We start from the raw sequence: 18368 nt of genomic DNA on the forward strand, positions 1-18368 counted from the left end.
GAGCAGTTCAAACAGTTCAGCAGATAATTGTGTTTTTTTTTCTCTGGGATACAGTTCTTCAGTGGATTTGTGTTAGATACGGATTAAGGTTAAGATGCCCTCTAAAGAAGATGGGAGAGTTGCAGGACCTAATTTTTAAGAAAGCAGTACTTGGTTGTTGGAGGAGAAGGATGTGAGTTTCTAGCAGTGAGTGAGAATAGGTTCAGGGAGGGGTATGGCATTTTGTGACTGATCTCCAACACAGAAATGACAGATGAGAGGAGTCATCTACATTCTAGGAGTTTATTCCCAGATATTTCCCAGTTGACCTGAGTTATTAAAGTTTTGGTATAATTAAACCCTTGTGTCTTGTCTTTATACCTCTGTCTGGGAAAAAGAAGTTTTACTTAGATGATCAGGAAATCCCACTGACAATATTACAAGTATTGGCGTGTTCTGGGAGTTAATTATATGTTGGTAATACATAAACTAAACAAATAGTCATCTAAAAATGCAGTTGTGGTTAGATTGCAGCGCAGTATACAGCAATTGGTGTATTTACGACAACGAGAAGGCTTAACACTGGGACACACTGAACACATTTCAGATATCTATATATTAGAATACTTTGATGAGTGAGCAGGCTGCAGAGAAATCTGAAGGCTGAAAGAGATGCCTTACAATGGAAGACCTGAAGAGCTCATTTTTTTTTTGTTTGTTACAATGTCTAATTTAGTCTGTAAGTATCTTTGTATACAGAAAATACTGGATAAGCAGAGGCTGTGATATGTCAGAGAGAAGCATTATAAGATTTCTTTGGGAATACACTAGTAAATTCTTAGTGGAACTGAAGTATGGTGGTTTTTTTTTGGATGAGGACCACAATTATCAGTAGAAAAAGCTTCCAAGAAAAATAGCAGTTCGTCCATGTACTCAAGAGTCAGATGCCTTTCTGGAAAGCAGATTGGCCAAATACAGCTCATGCTATAATCAAGTATAAACAGTTGGGCTCGAAATCATGTAATGGAAAGGTATTTAATGGCTTGTCATGCAAACACAAGGCTTGATGAGATGACCTAATGGTCCCCCTGGTCCTTTAAGCTCAATGAATATATGAAAAATATCAGTAATGCAAACCAGATAGTCATCTTGAAATAGAACGTACGAAAAAAATCATTCATACTTGGCAAGGATGCTACAAAACATAATTCAATGATATAGACAATTGTATTCACAGCAATCCAAATACCTGATTGGATGTGAAGTATAAGAAATCATAAGGAAAAGCATTTTTTCTTTTTTCCCCATTTTTTTCTTCTTGTCTTTTTTCTTTCCTTTTTTAATTTTTTCATGGTGAAGAAGTTTTGAAATACAAATTTCAAGAAGTAATTTTTTCATTCGTTTTTAAATTTTCCCGTTTTCACTGGTCAGCATGGACTGTTTCTGGAACTGCCTACTTTTCAGAACTGAGGCACTCACACAGATCCTCCTGATTTCCAGTAGTAATTGTTCAAATTGCCATCTTCCCCAGAAGAGGTAACTGTTAACAGTGAAGAAAAAAACATGGCATCTTGATCACTTACTGTTTGCAGTAGTTAATGCAATTTACTGCCATAGTGCTCCAGTCTCTCCTGGATTTTAAATATTAATGAGTTTAAAACTTTTCCCAGTATTACAATGGGTAGCAGACAGTAAAAGTGAAGATGCTGTTTTTACTAACAGAAGCTTGTCTAGAAGCCAGTAACAAAAGGCAGCGTGGGTAAGAACAGGCTATGGCTGGTATTTGTAGTAACACTACTTTAAAAATGAGAAACATTAAATACAAATAAAAAGCACCTCTTTTCTTCTTAAATGTGTGAGATAATAAACAGACCATAATTCTTTCTTTATAAGACTTTGGTCTGCTTATGTTAGGTCATTAGCAATTTTCCAGAAGGTATGTATTCTATAACATGAGCAACAGAATCCGGGAGAGGTTCTGCCCTACGCAGAGAAGCAGCGGGCATTCTCCTTTCTTCCGATGGATGCACCAGGGCCTCTTCCGAAAGTGGAGGCCAGCTGGGCCACTGTTCCAGTGTCTGGCACGGATTAAGATCAGGAACCAACAAATAGAACTGCGCATCATAGTGCCTGGACATATTTAACAGCAGTAGATGGTAAATGTCAGTGTGTTTTCTCAGTTATTTTTCAACAGACCATTTTCTTTGTTGTGTCTCAAGGAAGTAAGCAAGCTTGGCCCATAGGCTGCAATTTACTATATTCAGTTGTTGGTCAAAATGTGAGGTTTAGTTATTTGAAGTACTCCTAGATTTGAGAGCACTTGAAAAAGTAGTATCAAATGAGTTAGATTTTTTAAGAATAGCTTCTGGCTTCATATTAGTAGGACATGTTGTTACTACAACCGCTTCGGATCAAACCCCAGGTGATCATGCTTGTGGAAAAGAGAAAATTAAAAAAATCCTTCCTCCAGTTCTTCCTCCAGTTTGGACCCTTTTTCAAATGAACTCTGACTTGAAAACCATATGCATTATTCATTTTTCAATACAGTTTGAAAACTTAGTAGCCATAAGCAATTTCTTTTTTCATCTGACTCCTGTAGTCTCATCCATTCTTTTTGCATGTTAGAATTTTACTATCTCTACTTTTCTTCCCCGCCCCCCCCCCCCCCCCCCCCCCCAGGTATTTTTAATTGGTGAATTAATACCTAATTTTTCTCTCTGGAAAGAGTTACTGCAAAGAAAATATATTCTGGAATTTCTGGATATGGAAGCTTCCCAGTTTGTTCTTCCATAGTGGTCTGTAGCCATAGGGAAATCATATCGAGTAGTTAAATTTGTGGTCTCATAGCTACACTAGCAGGGCTTAGTTCGGAGTTACTCTTTTTCCCTTGACATTTACCCACAGGGAGGGAATCCAGTATGTAATCCTGATTCCCTGTTAATTTGAAATATGAATAATTACAAAATGTCACTTGATTTGTTTACTAAATTAAAAGTCGGAGGGTATTTAGATATTCCTTGTATGGCTTTTTCTGTGGCACGAGCTTAGTTACTGTGGCAGTGCAGTGCAACACACTAGAATCACCTCATCCTTAGAAGCAGTTGTCAGAAAAATATGGGCCTGCTGGTAGAATGTATTAGCCCAATACATTGTCTCCATTTATTATGAAGCTGCTGGGGAAGCTGTGATATACAGCACTGTCATTACAGATCTATTGTAGAAGGGTTCTACAGTCTCTGTGTGCTGCCGTTAATTTATAGCAGTAAACAATATGTAGCCCTCCAACTGCAGCAAAGCAGAATCTTTTAATGAGGTGGATGTTATTACCACAATAAATCAGTGCATTCGTGTAATGTATAATTCAATGTGTGTATTCCCACTGTAACTTCTCTGAGTAAGCTGATAGTGTATCATTGTCAGTGCACAGCTCCACGGTTCTTTTTTTTCCCCTAAGCTTTCTTTCATTTGGGGACTTTTTTATTTGCTGCAAATAAATGTGACATGTCTTGATAGTTGTCCTGTTGCAGGCTTCAGAAACCAACTGTAACAATAACAGCCAAAATCAATACTGTGGATTCTGGCTGTATGGATCTCTGCATGATACCTTTTTATTTTTTTTAAAAAAGAATGAAATCAATTCTAATTGGGTGTAGCTTTATATTCAAGGAATGTAATTCTATAACTATTGATTTGAGCTATACTCATTTGGAGAGTAATAAAAATAGGGGCAGATAAAGAGAATACATAAAATGTTACAGAATCACACAGCACAACACTGTTTCTATTTTTAATTTATATAATTTGTCTACCAGTGACCTTCTTTCTTCTTTCTTCCCTCAAGCATAGCTGAGTCTTTAGGGAAAATCAGTACAGATGGAGATTCCAAAGTGGTTCTTGCAACAAAAGAGATTTCTTGGAGTCAGTTTCATTCTTCCCTGGAATAAATTTGCTAAATCAGATAAAAATCCTTTTATACAGGAACCACTTCTTTTAAAAGGTCATATTTCAAATTAGTGAACTGCAAAAATAGTAATTAACCTAAGATGTTTTCTTTATCCTACTGCAATGTGAAAGCTGCTCTAAGTAAAAAAGTAAGATTAGATCTTAGGTCATTCATAGATCTAATCTATCCTAGAAGAGAAAGTACTTTGAAGCTTGTATGCCAAATTCATGTGAGCTGCAAAGCAGCAGTTATTTGAATACTGATAATCAGAATAGCAGACATAGTTTTTCACTTGAACTGTGCTTGTATTAGCAACTTGGTTACCGATACTTTTGTTCAAGGACTTTTCAAGCTTTTGCTTACCTTGTAGTGTGTTCTTACTTATACTTATTCTTGCAGAACAGAAAGAAGAAAATATTTTTACGTATTTATTCTTCAGTTATACTTGACTGCATCCACTGTCTGTACAGATGAGTGTCATTTACATTAATAACATATATACAGTATGCTCAATATGTATACCAAGTGGTATGCATATATTCTGCATGTATATGCAAAGATATTTTAGACCTCTTAAAACATTTTACACGTGGAATGACTAAATTAGCTTTGGATTTCTCAGTGATTTTGTATGCCTATACTTTTTTCCAAATCCTTCTGTAAAAGTCTGCTAAAGAAAACCACAAGTATAGATATCAAAATATTGTATTTCTTACACTGAAATAAATCCCTGGGTGTTTATGTCATAGGTAAGCACTGAACAAAGAATAACATTGTTGGTGAAAGTGTGATAGACTTTTTTAGTCATACATGTGTTATTTGTTTCTTTTATATCGATGTTCTTATGTAGAAATACTGCTATTTCATCTATGCATTTCAAAGCTTTAAGTTTTAGCCATTATGTAAAACTTGTCTTGGGATAAGTGTGTAGACAGAAGAGAAACAAGAATGGTAATATCAAAATTCCAAGTGCGCTGTTAATATTCTTCCACACTATCGGTCACTATTCTCCACCCCACCCCACCCCCACCCCCCCCAATATCCAAAGATGTTTATCATTGCTGCTTCCCATTTGCTTCATAGTATATTCAACATGCAGATGCAACCACAGGCACACAAATCAGCAACTCTTTGTCCGAGGCATTTCACTGAGAAGTGTTTTTTAGCTGGTTACTTTAATCAGCAGTAAATAGAAATTAAGCTGAAATGAATGCAGAATAGACTTTTTTCCAATCAGCTGTATGTGTGTGCATGGAGTCCTGGTTTGCAACACACAGGTATGTTCAGGTGCTTAGAGAATCCAGCATCTGCTTTTGCAAAACATCAGATCCAGCTTTTTCCATGCATGCCATTAATTCTGGTTACCAAAAAAAGCAAAGGGAATATGATGTGATAATGGGTCATGTTATCTTTATTTACTTAATGTATTTATTTTTACAAACCTTGTAGCCTATCGGAGCTTTGAATCCAAAGAGAGCAGCATTCTTTGCTGAGAGATATGAATCGTGGGAAGATGATCAGGTTCCAAAATTTCACTATGGCACACATTATTCAACTGCAAGTTTTGCGCTCACATGGTTATTAAGAATTGTAAGTATATCTTTCAAAAATGCTTTTCCTTTAAATGATAATGCAAGTAACAAACAGCTAGGAATGAATAGAACTCAATGGCACAGGAGAGTACTGAAATCTTATAGTAATTGTAATCAGTAGCATAGAATAGATGTATTCCAAAGTTCAAGAAGAAGGTTTTAATTTTTATGGTACAGCCTTTTCAAATCAGTAAAGCTTTTTCTCCATAAAATTTGCTTTTTAGTGTACGTTCTTATGCTACTTTAAACATAGTTAATTCCTTGCATGTTTCTGAGTGGACACCATGTATGACATTTGTGGTTCTTTGTGAATGTATTTAATTTTCACTTCCTAGTGATTGTAAATGAGTTGGTTTCTGATGATCATGAAATTCTGTGATGTAAATAATTAATTTTTAGAACTCTGCTGCAAATTTATATGGAAGTAACTTTTGAGATGCTACAAATTGATAATACATTGGTTAAACAATGCATTTTTCTATAAAATTGAAAGGTGATTTATCTCCTAGAAAGTAATTTCTTTGGGAAAGCATTAGCAGCACATCATTAATTAAAGCTTGTTAGAATGTACAAGCATACATAAATCCTTGAAGTAATTTATAGTGCTTAGCTAATTTCAAGCAATTATCCACTAATATGTGCTTAAGTGTTCTTTAACTAAGAGGAGGCTTTTAAATCTTTCAAACATTTTTCTTTTCTAAATCATAAATTACATACTAAACAATAACAACTGTAAAGCTATCGGTATTAACTCCTACCCTTTATAATTAATAGATTACCTTGAACAAAATAAAATGCATGTATTATTTTTGTTACATGCCAGTTTAAAAAATATCTAAGATAGAAATACTGAGCTTCTTGTGTTTTCAAGAGCAACTTGTGTCACAGCTGACTGTAGCTTTTCCTCCAGCCTGTAATTTTTTTTTGTTTGTTTTTATTTGCTTTTCTTTATCTAAATATTTATGCATGGAGTAGGAATAAAAAGCATTTATTGAAAAAATAAGCATCAGTTTGTATTTCTCCTTCTTGGATAATAAATTAAGCCTTTGCAATTAATCATGTGTCTGCCAGAAGAGTAGCATCATTAATAACTAAACCCCAAAAGAATAATAAATCCCCTTTTCCCCCCTAAAATTCCTAAAGAAATACATTGCTGTTTTTAATTAATCTTTTTGTGTGTATTTAGGAACCCTTTACAACACTTTTCCTAAATCTACAAGGTGGGAAGTTTGATCATGCAGATAGAACTTTTTCATCTATTTCAAGAGCCTGGCGCAATAGTCAGCGTGACACATCAGACATCAAGGTAAAAACTTTCCTGAAAGGTGTTAACGTGTTTTATATGGCATCTGCCTTTATCGTAGCTGTGATCATAAGACCGCACATTATGAAAAAGGGGAGGAAGAAGTTTAGGAGCTATCCTACCATTTGGGAAAAGATGCAAGGGAGATGACATATGTTTTTACTTCTGTTAGAATCTTTCAGTGAATGCTTTTGTAAAACTTCAGCAAACATTTTTAGCCCCAAGACTGAAATATGGCAAAATTGGCCTTGTGCTACAGGTAGGGTTTTCACTGTCTGCTCATCTGCACAAGTTTAAAGCCTTTGAAAAGTCAGTAGAAGCTGGTACAGATTTTTAACCACTAAGTTTCATGAATACTCCGTTCATGCTTCTGCCCTGCTCAGATAAGAATGTTGCAGTTATATTCCTATTACTTTATGTCATTTTGGCTTTAGGCATCCAATCTCATTTTTTGGCAATTTCTGCAGTGGCCTATTTCCTTGTTTGACTGTGACAAACAGGAGGAGCCGGCTGTGCTAATTTAGGTGCAGGAAGGGCAAAACCTAGTCTTATCAAGAGGAATAAACAGGGGATAAAATGCTGAGAGGGAGATCTGGAAGCAGCCTCCAGAAAGACTGTATAAGTGTAGAGAAACAAAGGGCTACGGGAAGCCAAGTGTCTGAGGATACCAAGCCGAAACACAGAATTTAGCATGGTATTGAACCTGTCCTAACAGGGGCGCTGGGCCTGGGAACTGGCCAGTGAACAAGAAGTAGATGGGAATAGAAGATAAATTAATTTGGTAAATTAGTCATTGTGTAGAAAGAGACCTAGAATGAAGTGGGTCAAGAAGCTAAGGCAGGAGCACATGGAAGTTCCAAGGAAAGGTTTTGGCAGGTAGGCACTGAAGGAAGGAATGAGGTAAACAAATTTAGTCTGGGATCTGAGGAATATTTTGAACTGGGGAGGAGAACAAAGGAGAGCAGGATGCTGGCAGTGGTGGGAAAGCGTTGTTGACCTCAAATATGATGAGTAATATCAGAATTGGTGTTTTTAATGGAAGGAAGGGTGGAACAGTGTGATGTAAAGAGAATCAGAGGCTAACTCAAGAATGTCATGCAACTAGCAAGAGACATAAGTAACATGAAATCATTCTATAACTATATTCATAATAAGGAGACAATTAAGGAAAGGATTGATCTGCAGATTAATGGAATGAGATAATTGTCAAGTGATAGTGCTGAAAAAGTAACATCTTTCTTGCATCTGTGAGTCTCCACCAAAAGGATCGATGGCTAGTGACTGGTGGGATTAATACCACTTACATAAAAAAAAAAAAAAGCTGAAAAAGTAACATCTTTCTTGCATCTGTGAGTCCTCACCGAAAGGATTGATGGCTAGGTGTGACTAGTGGATTATACCACTTATAAAAAGATACAATGTCTATATCAAATTGGGAAAGAGCAGTTTGGAAAACACAAACACATTAAATTTTTTCAAAATGACTGATCATTATGAGCTTCATTCTCTTGTACATACAAGACCGGCAGAAAAAAAATCAGAGTGCTGCTTTAGTTTTTTTTGAGAAATGGAGGAGGAGAAGGGTAGCAGTGGTAGACAAATGAAGTATGAAGTTTTTAAAGTAGAAGAAAGAGACCCAGGAAATTATGAGCTGAGTTTAACTACAATTCACAGCAAAATACTTACGCAAATAATCAGACCATGTTTAAGTACCGGGAAGATAACAAGGAGACAAGCAAATGAAACACATATTTATGAAGAAGAGATTATGTCAAAGCAATCACAGTTTCTGATGAGAAAAGGTAACAGACCATATAAGCAGAGAAGAAGCAGATGATGATCTTATTTTTTGACATTATCTCATGAGTGAACTGGGAAAACTTGGTCTGAAAGAATCTGCTGTCCTTGGAGAATAGTTACCAGGGGTTCATTATTAAAACTGAAAGATGTATTGAGTGGAATTCTCCTGGATAATAACAAGTTAGGCCTCAATTTCTGTTATGTTGGATTGCAAGGTACTGGAAGTGTAGTGGAATTGGGAGCATTTCTTGCAGAAGGGAAAAATTATTTGAGAAAGGTGTTAGATGAAATTTTATTAGGGAAAAGTGAGAACTGTAGTCTTCATGCAGATTTTTGTAGAATTAGGCAAAAATATAACACAAGGAACAATCTGCTGTCCAAAAAAGAAAAAAAAAAAAGGTGTAGGGTTGTAGTACATTGCCAGTGCATGTGAATTAACAGTATTGCGGTAAAACAAAAAGTGAGTAACATTTTATACAAGATACATTAACAGGACATAGATGACTTTCAAAATGTGTAACATAAATCTCAGCTCTGGAACAATGATAACAATGCAAGGTCTTGAAAATGAGATGCAATGAAAGATTGAGTAGTACCATCAGCCTAAAAAATGAGAAGATTGGGAGGAACCTAAAGACTATTCTGTTACATAGGGACTGCTCCAAGAAAGAAACAAAAAATTTCTGCTGCCTATGCTGGAGAATTAACGAACTTAGATATCTGGGAGATTTTGATTAGATGTGAGTATAACCTTTCTAACAGAACAAATAAACCCGATGAATGCTTCGCTGGCAATTAGTGTAGGGAGGGTTTTTCAGAAATACGTTGATATCGTGTGGAAATGATGTATGTGCAAGTTGGTCCTGCCTTGAGAGGCATCCGTCCTGTTGTGGATGGCTTTTTGAAACTGCTTGCAGCTTTCTGAGTCGGTGAATTGCCATGAATTACATCCTACTGTTGTCAAGCATCTGAGCGAGTATTAAGATAGTTTAGAGAAGTCTGTTCATGAGACTGGATGAGCAGCCAGGAGGGAGGATGAGATAGGATTTCATAGGACATGTTGAACGAATTAGGAAAGAAGTTTGAGAATGCACAGAACCATCTTTGTTGGAAATACCTGTATTCACAATATCTCACTATGGCTGTGGAAACCAAGTTTCCTGATAATTCTGTGTTCTGCTCTGCCTTGCAAGTGTTTCTGAAATGCGTGGCTGCAGTGTCCCATACGCCTCTAGAAGTTTTCTACATGCAGAAGTGCTACATGTTAGCTTGCTAGTAAAGTGCTTGAATGTCTTTAGTTGACACATGCATCAAAGAGCCTAAATAAAGTCATTATTATGTGCTCCTGTAGTTAATGGTAACATCATACTGTATACATGCTTGTAAATAGAATTATTTACTAGCTAATTAAGAAAATTAACTTAGATGTTGCTGTCACAGTGAAATTAATGACAGGAGCCTTACTTAAATGGTATGTTTTGTGTTATTGTTTTCATATGTCATGAATATGTGCAATTGAAGCAGTAACTTCCATGGGAGACAACCCATGGCTGGCTAGTATGCTTTCTTTACCCATCTTGCATGATGTATGTGCATGTGTGCATGCATGTGTATATTCAGGAAGGTAGGAGGAGGAAGACGGGGAAGGAGTTAAATGAACACAAATCCCTCTGGTTTTAATCTCTGCCAGGGGAAATGAAGAGTATCCAATGTTTATTCTTTCTTCAGAGCTCCTTTCCCACCTGCTTAATTTGACTATCTTAATTTGAGCCAAGATTTTGTCCAAAACAATATGCAATTTTTCTTTTACTCATGTAAGAACGTATTGTGTGAGCACAGCTCATGTCTGTCTGTGAAGACTATGCAATTGCATGCAAAACTGAGATTTTATCTCATGTCATTTGTACAAACATTAGGCACTTGATGAGGGTTGTTGTTTGTTTGTTTGTTTTTTTTCACAAAATGTGTAAGAAGTGTATTTTCTTGGATTCTTATTTAAGGGAAATTGTTTGTTACATATTTTAAACCTACATCTTCTGTATGCCTGTTGTAATCTAATGCTAACAGAATGCAACTGCCATATTGGAGAAGGTGTTTTGTTTTGAGAACAATTTTCATTGTTAGGTGTTCACGGAAATTATGCAGAGCTGAGATAAAAAAATAATAAAATCAAGCAAATAATAAGAACATTTAAGTAAAAAACAGCCTTTTAGAAAGTCTTCGTACAGAGATCTTTACAATATGTTCTAACCTTTGACTTCCACAGGAAACATTTTTCTGTCTTTAACAAAATTGTGAGATACATCCTGAATGTTTTACTTGTAGCAGTCAGTTTTGACTAAGTGATGAAATACTTAAAAGCATTGAACTAATTAGGAATTTCCCTCTTTTATTTTGTAAGTAAGCTACATTTTTACTGTTCTGTCTAGTATTTTTTAGCAGATTCCTTAACTAAATTCCTCAGTCTTTCTGCTTCACTTTCCAGTGTTTCAGGTGGGGTTGATATATTGCTTTTTGGACTGAATAATAAATGTTTTTAAAGTTGAAAATATTTGCTTGTGTTAAGGTATTATTATTTTCATTGAGATCTTCTTGAGGTTGAGCAATATGTAGTTAAGAAGAATGGCTTAGTATTTGATTTAATTATGTAACTATATATTTACGGGTGTTTGTTCTGCTGTGGATGAGTATTCTGACAAAAGTAATTGGCTAAGTTCAAAGTTAATTTGAAATATTAATCCATGGTTTTATATCAACTTTGAATTTTTCTTGTGCACTTGTTCTGAAGCAGCTGACTCCTTCAAAGATGAATGCGATTCTAGGTGTGATGGGGGCTGCCACTTCCATAAGTGCAAGAAACACTTGGCCTTTTTGAAGACAACGTAGAGTTTGTTTGTGATCAAGAGTAGATTTACTCGGGGAGCAGCTTTATGAAGAAGAGAATTATTTTAGCTATAAAATATATCTTTGTAAGTGAGATGTGGGCAACAAAAATTATTTCAGGGGAGTTGCTAGTTCATTAGGGACTTGAGATAGATTGAATGACTTAAGGGAGGAATCTCTTAAAAATGTAGGTATAGTTGGACATGGAAATGACTTTGCTGTAGTATCTGACTGTCCATATCATTCAATCTATGGCAAACACAGGGTAAAAACTATTTATTTCTCAAAAAGTGAAAGGGTTTTAAGCTTTACCTTGCATTTTTGATGGGCTGAGAACAGAGATGTAGTCGGCTGTTGTGGCTGATTAAATAATATTAGTTTCTTTGACCATAAGATCTCTGCGTTCCTGTTGATACCTCTATAATGGATGAAAACCTAGCAGTTTTAATCCATTGATTTGTAGAATACAACGGATTTGGGAAGCCAGTTTTAAGACCTTGAAAGTGGCAGGCCAAAGTGAATGGTATTGTACTGTGATGCATGGGGAGTAGGGGGCACAAAGGAAAAAGAAAAAGAGGGGTTCAGGTTCAGGTTCCAGCTGAAAAAAATGTGGATTTTTGGAACCATTGAACTGATTACAGGAAGTCATTTCCCCTTGGGAATGAATGTAGTTAGTGATACTCGCTGTCCTGAGATTATTGTTAATCTTAGTTGGAGGCATCATATATTACAAGGAGGACTAACATGAGCTAGTTTTGGAAGCAGCTCTCGTTGGCTGGTATCACTTCAACAGAGAAAGCTAAAGCATATGTGTGGTCACAACCAATCTTTGTCAGCATCCTGTGAGAGCCTTGGATCAATGATCAAAGCAGGAAACTAATGTTGCACTGTAGTATAACCTTTCGTTGAACTTTTCAAATTTTGATTTCAAGAGGTGATACGTTGCATAAAATTTAATTTCCTAGTTCTCCCTAACCATTTATTGAAGCAACGCAAATTGAAAGTCCTTCGGAAGTTTGCTAGTATCTTGCTACCACTCTGGCATTGTTATTTACTGAATAGCTCAGCACTGTTGCATTTAAATGATTAGCCGTGTGTTTTGAAGTTAAGAATATTAAATATATTTCAATTCTGTCAGACTACCACTTAGTACCTTTAAAGTACTAGACAGGCACAATAATTAACTTAGTAACTTAGTTACTTCCTACTGCACATTATTAGTGTATACAATCCTGGTTAGTTTTGTTAATACTGTATAAAAAGCAAACATGGATAGCCTGACAGGGTCAATAGAAAGTAGTTCAGTCTGAGGCTTGGACTAAGTTCTGGAATACAGACGTTAAGTCTGTCCTTGTGTGTTGCTGTTTTTCTTTGAAGAGTGAGTACATTTGCGCATGGTCAGGAGCAGTTGTTATTTCTGGTTTGACAGCTAACTTGTTGTGAGAAATCTATTTATCATAATGTTTACAACAGCATAATTGTTACCCATGTTGCTCTTTGCATGTATTACCTCTTCTGCAAGTGTAGTACTTTGCTGATTTTTGGTGTGGATTTTTTTTTTTTTAATATATGTACAGTTTTCAAGAGCATTTGAAATTCTTATGCTGTCCTCCAAACAGCTGTGTTGCCTTCTTAGTGTCATCTGGAATTTTTTTACTGCACCTTGTATGCCAGGTCATTAATGAGATTATTGACTGGTATTAGGGGCAGGGCAGACCCCATTACCGTGTCCTCCCAGTGTGACAGGGAGCTATTGATAACTGCTCTTGGAATATGGATTTCCAGCTTGGGTACTCCCACGTTATTGTAACCTAATCTCATCTCCATTTCTCTACTTTGCTTAAAGAATGTCACAGGAGACTGAGACACTCTCAGAGGTCTCTCTCGAAAATGAAGCAACATCTTACTCTCTTTTGCTGTCTACTATTGCGGCTACCTTTTGAAAAAGAAAGTCGGATTGGCTTAATAACTGCTATAATGTGTATATTGTCTTGGACCTCTATGAGTGTACTAAAGTGGGTATCTGGTGTATGTAGACGCTAGTAAGATTGTGGGATAATGGGTTTGGCCAACATTCTTCAGGAGTGTCCTTGGAGGGAACAGCTTGACAAGCAGGAGAATGCTAAAAAAAATAATAATAATGATTTCCTTATAAATAGGATACCGAGATGAAGAACTCAATTATAACAAGTGATAATCATGGGTCTAAAATGATGTCTCAAACTGTAGGCTGTAATAGAGAAAGAGCTCTGAAAGTAGCCCTCTCTCTTCTCAATTTTCATCCATTTTCTAATTCTTTGCCTCTAAGTCATCTCTGTGCTAATGACTAAAGCTGATCCTGGACAAAAATGTTTTTGGTACCGTCAGCTTATGGAAACAGTGCCAAGTTTGAACTAGTTAGCCTGTGCTAAACCAAGGATTCTGCTGGCCATAGGACATTCTCGAAATCTATTTGAAGCTATCATAGTGCTGTTATGTGCTGTTCTTCAAGTTCTGTAAATTGTTCTTAAAAGGAATAAGAAAACATTGGGTACAGTACATAATATTTAAGATTTATTGAGTTCTGGTGCCATGACCTCATAATCAGTGGCATTAAAATATAGCTAAGGATTAACATTATTGAAATAGATAAAGGAATAGTTGCAGTAAAGCAAAATCAAAATTAAATAATTTAATACATTGATCTCATCAGATGGATGCTCAGATAATTGTATAATGGGCCCATGTACCTCAGTCCTTCACTATTTCTTTACTTTTCTTCCTTTCCTATACATATTTTGAGTGAAATAACTTTCAAAGCTAACAGAATTAAAAGCTATCCAGGCTGAAGTTTTCAGCTGTGAGTTCCTAAAGGCCTATGCAAAACGTTCATTTAAAAAAATATCCATTGACATCTGATAAAGAAATGATACCGAGATCCAGTCATAATATGTCCTGTAATGGCATATCTCTTTCACACACTTTCTCTGAAAGAAGCACATCCAGGGAAACTTCAGTATCCACAGGGATTACTGGGTCCTTTTCTTATAGGAGTGTTGAACCTGTTCCTGTCTGTGGGTACTGATGTGTTTTATCCAAACAAGCACAAACCCTGTGTGGAAAGTCTTTGCTATGGTAGACAAGTTAGTTCTGTAGTAAAATGAATAAATGACGATTTTAAATACTGGTGGTGTTGCTTAGTTTCTGTGACTGTTACGTGGATTACTAAGTCTTTAAGAGGACTTGAGAATCTGGACTCCATTATTGAACTTTATGTGCAGTAAACATTAAGGTGGGCCTTGAGAAAATTCTGTTTACCTAATAGCCAGGTTTTGCATGTTTGGAAATTGTTATTAATAGTTATAACATTCTATGAAGGAAAAAAATATCCTTCTCTTCAAGTGCTAGAACAGATGATGCTTTGTCTCCTATGGGCTTGCTTCTTGCAGTTGATTGACTTGTCAAAATATCTGTAAACCTCCAGTTAAGAATTTCTCAGTGATGGGACATCTGTTACGGTGCCTTCTCTCTGTAGGTTCTGTGGAGTCCGCTAAATCTGAACTTACGCTGCACTTACTGGGCCCCTCAAGACACACACATACAATGGCTCTACTCACCTGCTTATTGTTTTTAAATTTGTAGGAACTTAGTTATCTTTATAACCTGCTGTAAAGTTAGGCTAAAATTGACCAAGAAACTTAAAATGTTTTTGGAGGAGATGGAGATTGCTGTAGATGGGCCCATGAGCACTGACAAAGCTGCAGGATGAGTACAAACCAATTGAAAGAGGTGGTACGTTTAAACCTTGGTCCTAGAGGCAAGAAACCCCAGAGTTCCAAGCTACTGGAACATTCAGAAACTAGAGGATGACAAATTTCTTGACTTTCTTTAAAATACAGATTAAAAAAAAAAATACAAGCTCTGCAACATGGCAACTCATGGTTATTGAAACAGGCTGCTTAACATAAGCATGCTTAGACACCCTGTAACCTGATAAGTTTTTTCTACATATGCTTTGCATTGTTCTATACTTCCACATCTAATAGATGGGAGTTTCAAAGGAATAAAGTTGCTGCCAAACTGGCAACATTACCCTTGTATAGGAGAAATTTCATGTCATATTAGTAGCAAGGTCAAAGATGTCCAAGAGCAATGACTAGCAAAATTCAGAAGCAGGTAGTTAGTAGTTCAGATTTTTAACCATAAAGTGGTTAAAAAAAAGTCTGGTGTTGCAAAAATTTTAACATATTTAGGATGCAGATCTTTGGTTTTCATGAAAGATTTGTTTTTCTGTAAAATTCTGCCAAGTTCTATAACAAGAAAATATTTCTCTGAGTTAAAAAAAACCCCAATTTCTAAATTCAGTCAGATCCACTAAGGTAATCTGTGGGAATTGTAGCAGTTAAAAATATAGACATCTGGGTGTATGGATCGGAAAATTCCAGCCGATGTCTGTGGTCTACTTCTGTTATACCCAGCCATAATTGTATTGAAAATGAAACAAACACTTTTAATATCGGCTCAAAAACTTTGTGTAGCTGTTGAAATAGTAAACTTTAAGTTACAGACAAGTTTGCTGAAGTCCAAAGGAGAATGACCAGAGGTCTAGAAAATGAGACCAGCGATATGAAGTTGAAGGGTTTAGGTTGTTTATTTTGCAGAAAAGAAGAACAAGGACAGAAACGTGAAGTGCTTTGGCAGTGGCAGTTCTAATGCTTTTGCCCTGCTGGGGATTTTGTCTAGCAGGCACCATGCGCTTCGTTTCATGGAATCGTAGAGCAGCCCAGGCTGAAGCAACCTTGAAGGACCATCTGGTCCAGCCTTTCACAGGAAAGGGAGCCTAGGTGAGGTTACTTAGCACCTTGTCCAATCCCATCTTGAAAAACTCCGGTGATGGGGACCCTACCACGACCCTGGGGAGGTAGTTCCAGAGCAGTTATTCTCACTGTAAAGAATTCTTTCTTATTATCGAGCTGAAGTCTGCTGCGTACTCCCTGTTGCAGTGTGCTGCCGTGCCAGCCATGGTGCTGGGGCGCGTGCTGTCCGCCCTTGGTGCAGGGGGGCAACAGTGGTGTGGAGGAATGCTAGAAATCCATAGGATCCCCATCCCTGGAAACTTTAAAAGAACAAGGCAGAGAAACACTTTCAAGAATACATGACTGTGATTCTCTGTGAACGGAAAGGTGGAAAAGATGACCTTTCAAGGTTTCATCTAGATACTTTTATGATTCACTCTAGTCCTTTCCACCCCCAGATAGTTTAAAAAAATGGAGGAAAGGAATGTAGTACAATGTATGCAACTTGTTTCCTCTTTCTTTGTCAAATTATCCTGAACTGTGTATTACATTGTATATAAATACGGTCAATAAATATCATTGCATGCTTTTACATATGTCCTCGCTAAAAAGTAAAATAATTTTGTGAATGTATAACCCATGTATTGACTAACAGGATTTAAAGTGCCTTCAAGATGCATTTTTTATGCAATAAAGTATTTACTTAAAATCTACTTACTAATCCATAATGAATCAACTACTAATTGTGATTATCATGTATTTCATTAATCTACTAAATATCTGGATCTTTTATAATTTTATTTGATTAATTGTAAATTACTAAAGATTTTAATATTTTTCTTAAACTAGGAATTATTTGAAAGATAATCTCTTAGAACTTTAACAGGATGATCACACACTGACAAAATTAATTTCTTCATTAATTCAATTTAGAAATGTGATGGAAACCTGCTGAAGTATTTTTCTTACAAGTTGGGAGAATTTCAGGCAGTCTTGAGGCAATTTCTTAGTTCTGTGAGAAGTAACACACATATAGCAGATGGAGGGAAATTCAGGGGTACTTAGAAATTACACTACCCCACAGTCATGAAAATGATTAATTTGCAGTGTGATAAAAAAATGAAATTTGAATTTAATATTTTGTGCATATTTAATAAATATTTAATATTTTGAATGCTACTTAAGTCACTTAAGAGAGGAAATGAAATGTGGCAATATGAATGAATACCCAGATTTCTAATATGCATTTGTATTATTTAGTTTGACAGGTTATATATAGGCTTAAATATCATTTAATGTATTGTCAAATAATTTAGTTTGAAAATCTGGTATCTTATGTTTTAATATTCTTAGGGATGTGTCACTGTTTCTAGACACCTTTGCAGATCATATAACTCTGCTTTAAAATGCATCTGTCTATTATTTAATAAACAAAAGAAAAGGACACAATAACATTTCATTACAATAAAGAAACAAAGTATCTTTTATAGTTGTTTTTATTAATGCATTGTGACAAACATGAAAATAAATTATCAGTGTTAAACTGACATTCTGTTGATATTACTTGTTTGTAAAAAAAAAATATTTTTAGTGAAGTTTCCTTAGGAATCATTATTTCCATGTGGTAGAGGGCAATTTTTCTTAGAGAAAAATTGTATTTTCATTATATGCAGAGTGTTATAAGCATTTTAGTAAGAATCCTGATATGGCAAATTTTACCATTAATTTTTTTTATAAATACTGTGTGTTAGATTCATGTTGATATTCACTGTGAGGTTGTTTGTCAGTTGTAATGAAATCAGAACCATGGTAGGAGGAATGAAATATTCCTTATCATAAGTATGTCTGTCTTTACCCTGTAATTCCAACAGAGGAATTCCTGAAACTAATTTTCAACAGGATTGTGCTAAAGCAAGAGCTTCAACAAATCATACAGATGTTTTCGTTTTTCCATGAAATCATATAAACAAAAGAAATGTGGGACAATTTTACTGTTTCTGTACATGTGCTGAGTGTGTAAAATTTCAGAATGGATTCAGTAGAATTTGAAGTATGAAGGCAACCAAAGTGGTTAGTCAGCAGGGAAGACCTCT

At 35.8% G+C, this 18368-nt stretch overlaps 1 protein-coding gene across 4 annotated transcripts in view; it reads left to right on the top strand.

Annotated features, from left to right (window-relative positions):
- LRBA (LPS responsive beige-like anchor protein) overlaps positions 1-18368 on the top strand; it is a 411738-nt gene that overhangs the window by 292852 nt on the left and 100518 nt on the right. For all 4 annotated transcript variants that reach the window (XM_037396311.1, XM_037396332.1, XM_037396323.1 and 1 more), the window contains 2 exons: positions 5372-5512; positions 6701-6820. In XM_037396311.1, coding sequence (XP_037252208.1) covers positions 5372-5512; positions 6701-6820 — 261 coding nt within the window. The remainder of the gene's footprint in view (positions 1-5371; positions 5513-6700; positions 6821-18368) is intronic.

The sequence above is a fragment of the Falco rusticolus genome, chromosome 1 (genome assembly GCF_015220075.1).
Source record: "Falco rusticolus isolate bFalRus1 chromosome 1, bFalRus1.pri, whole genome shotgun sequence".
Taxonomy (NCBI): domain Eukaryota; kingdom Metazoa; phylum Chordata; class Aves; order Falconiformes; family Falconidae; genus Falco; species Falco rusticolus.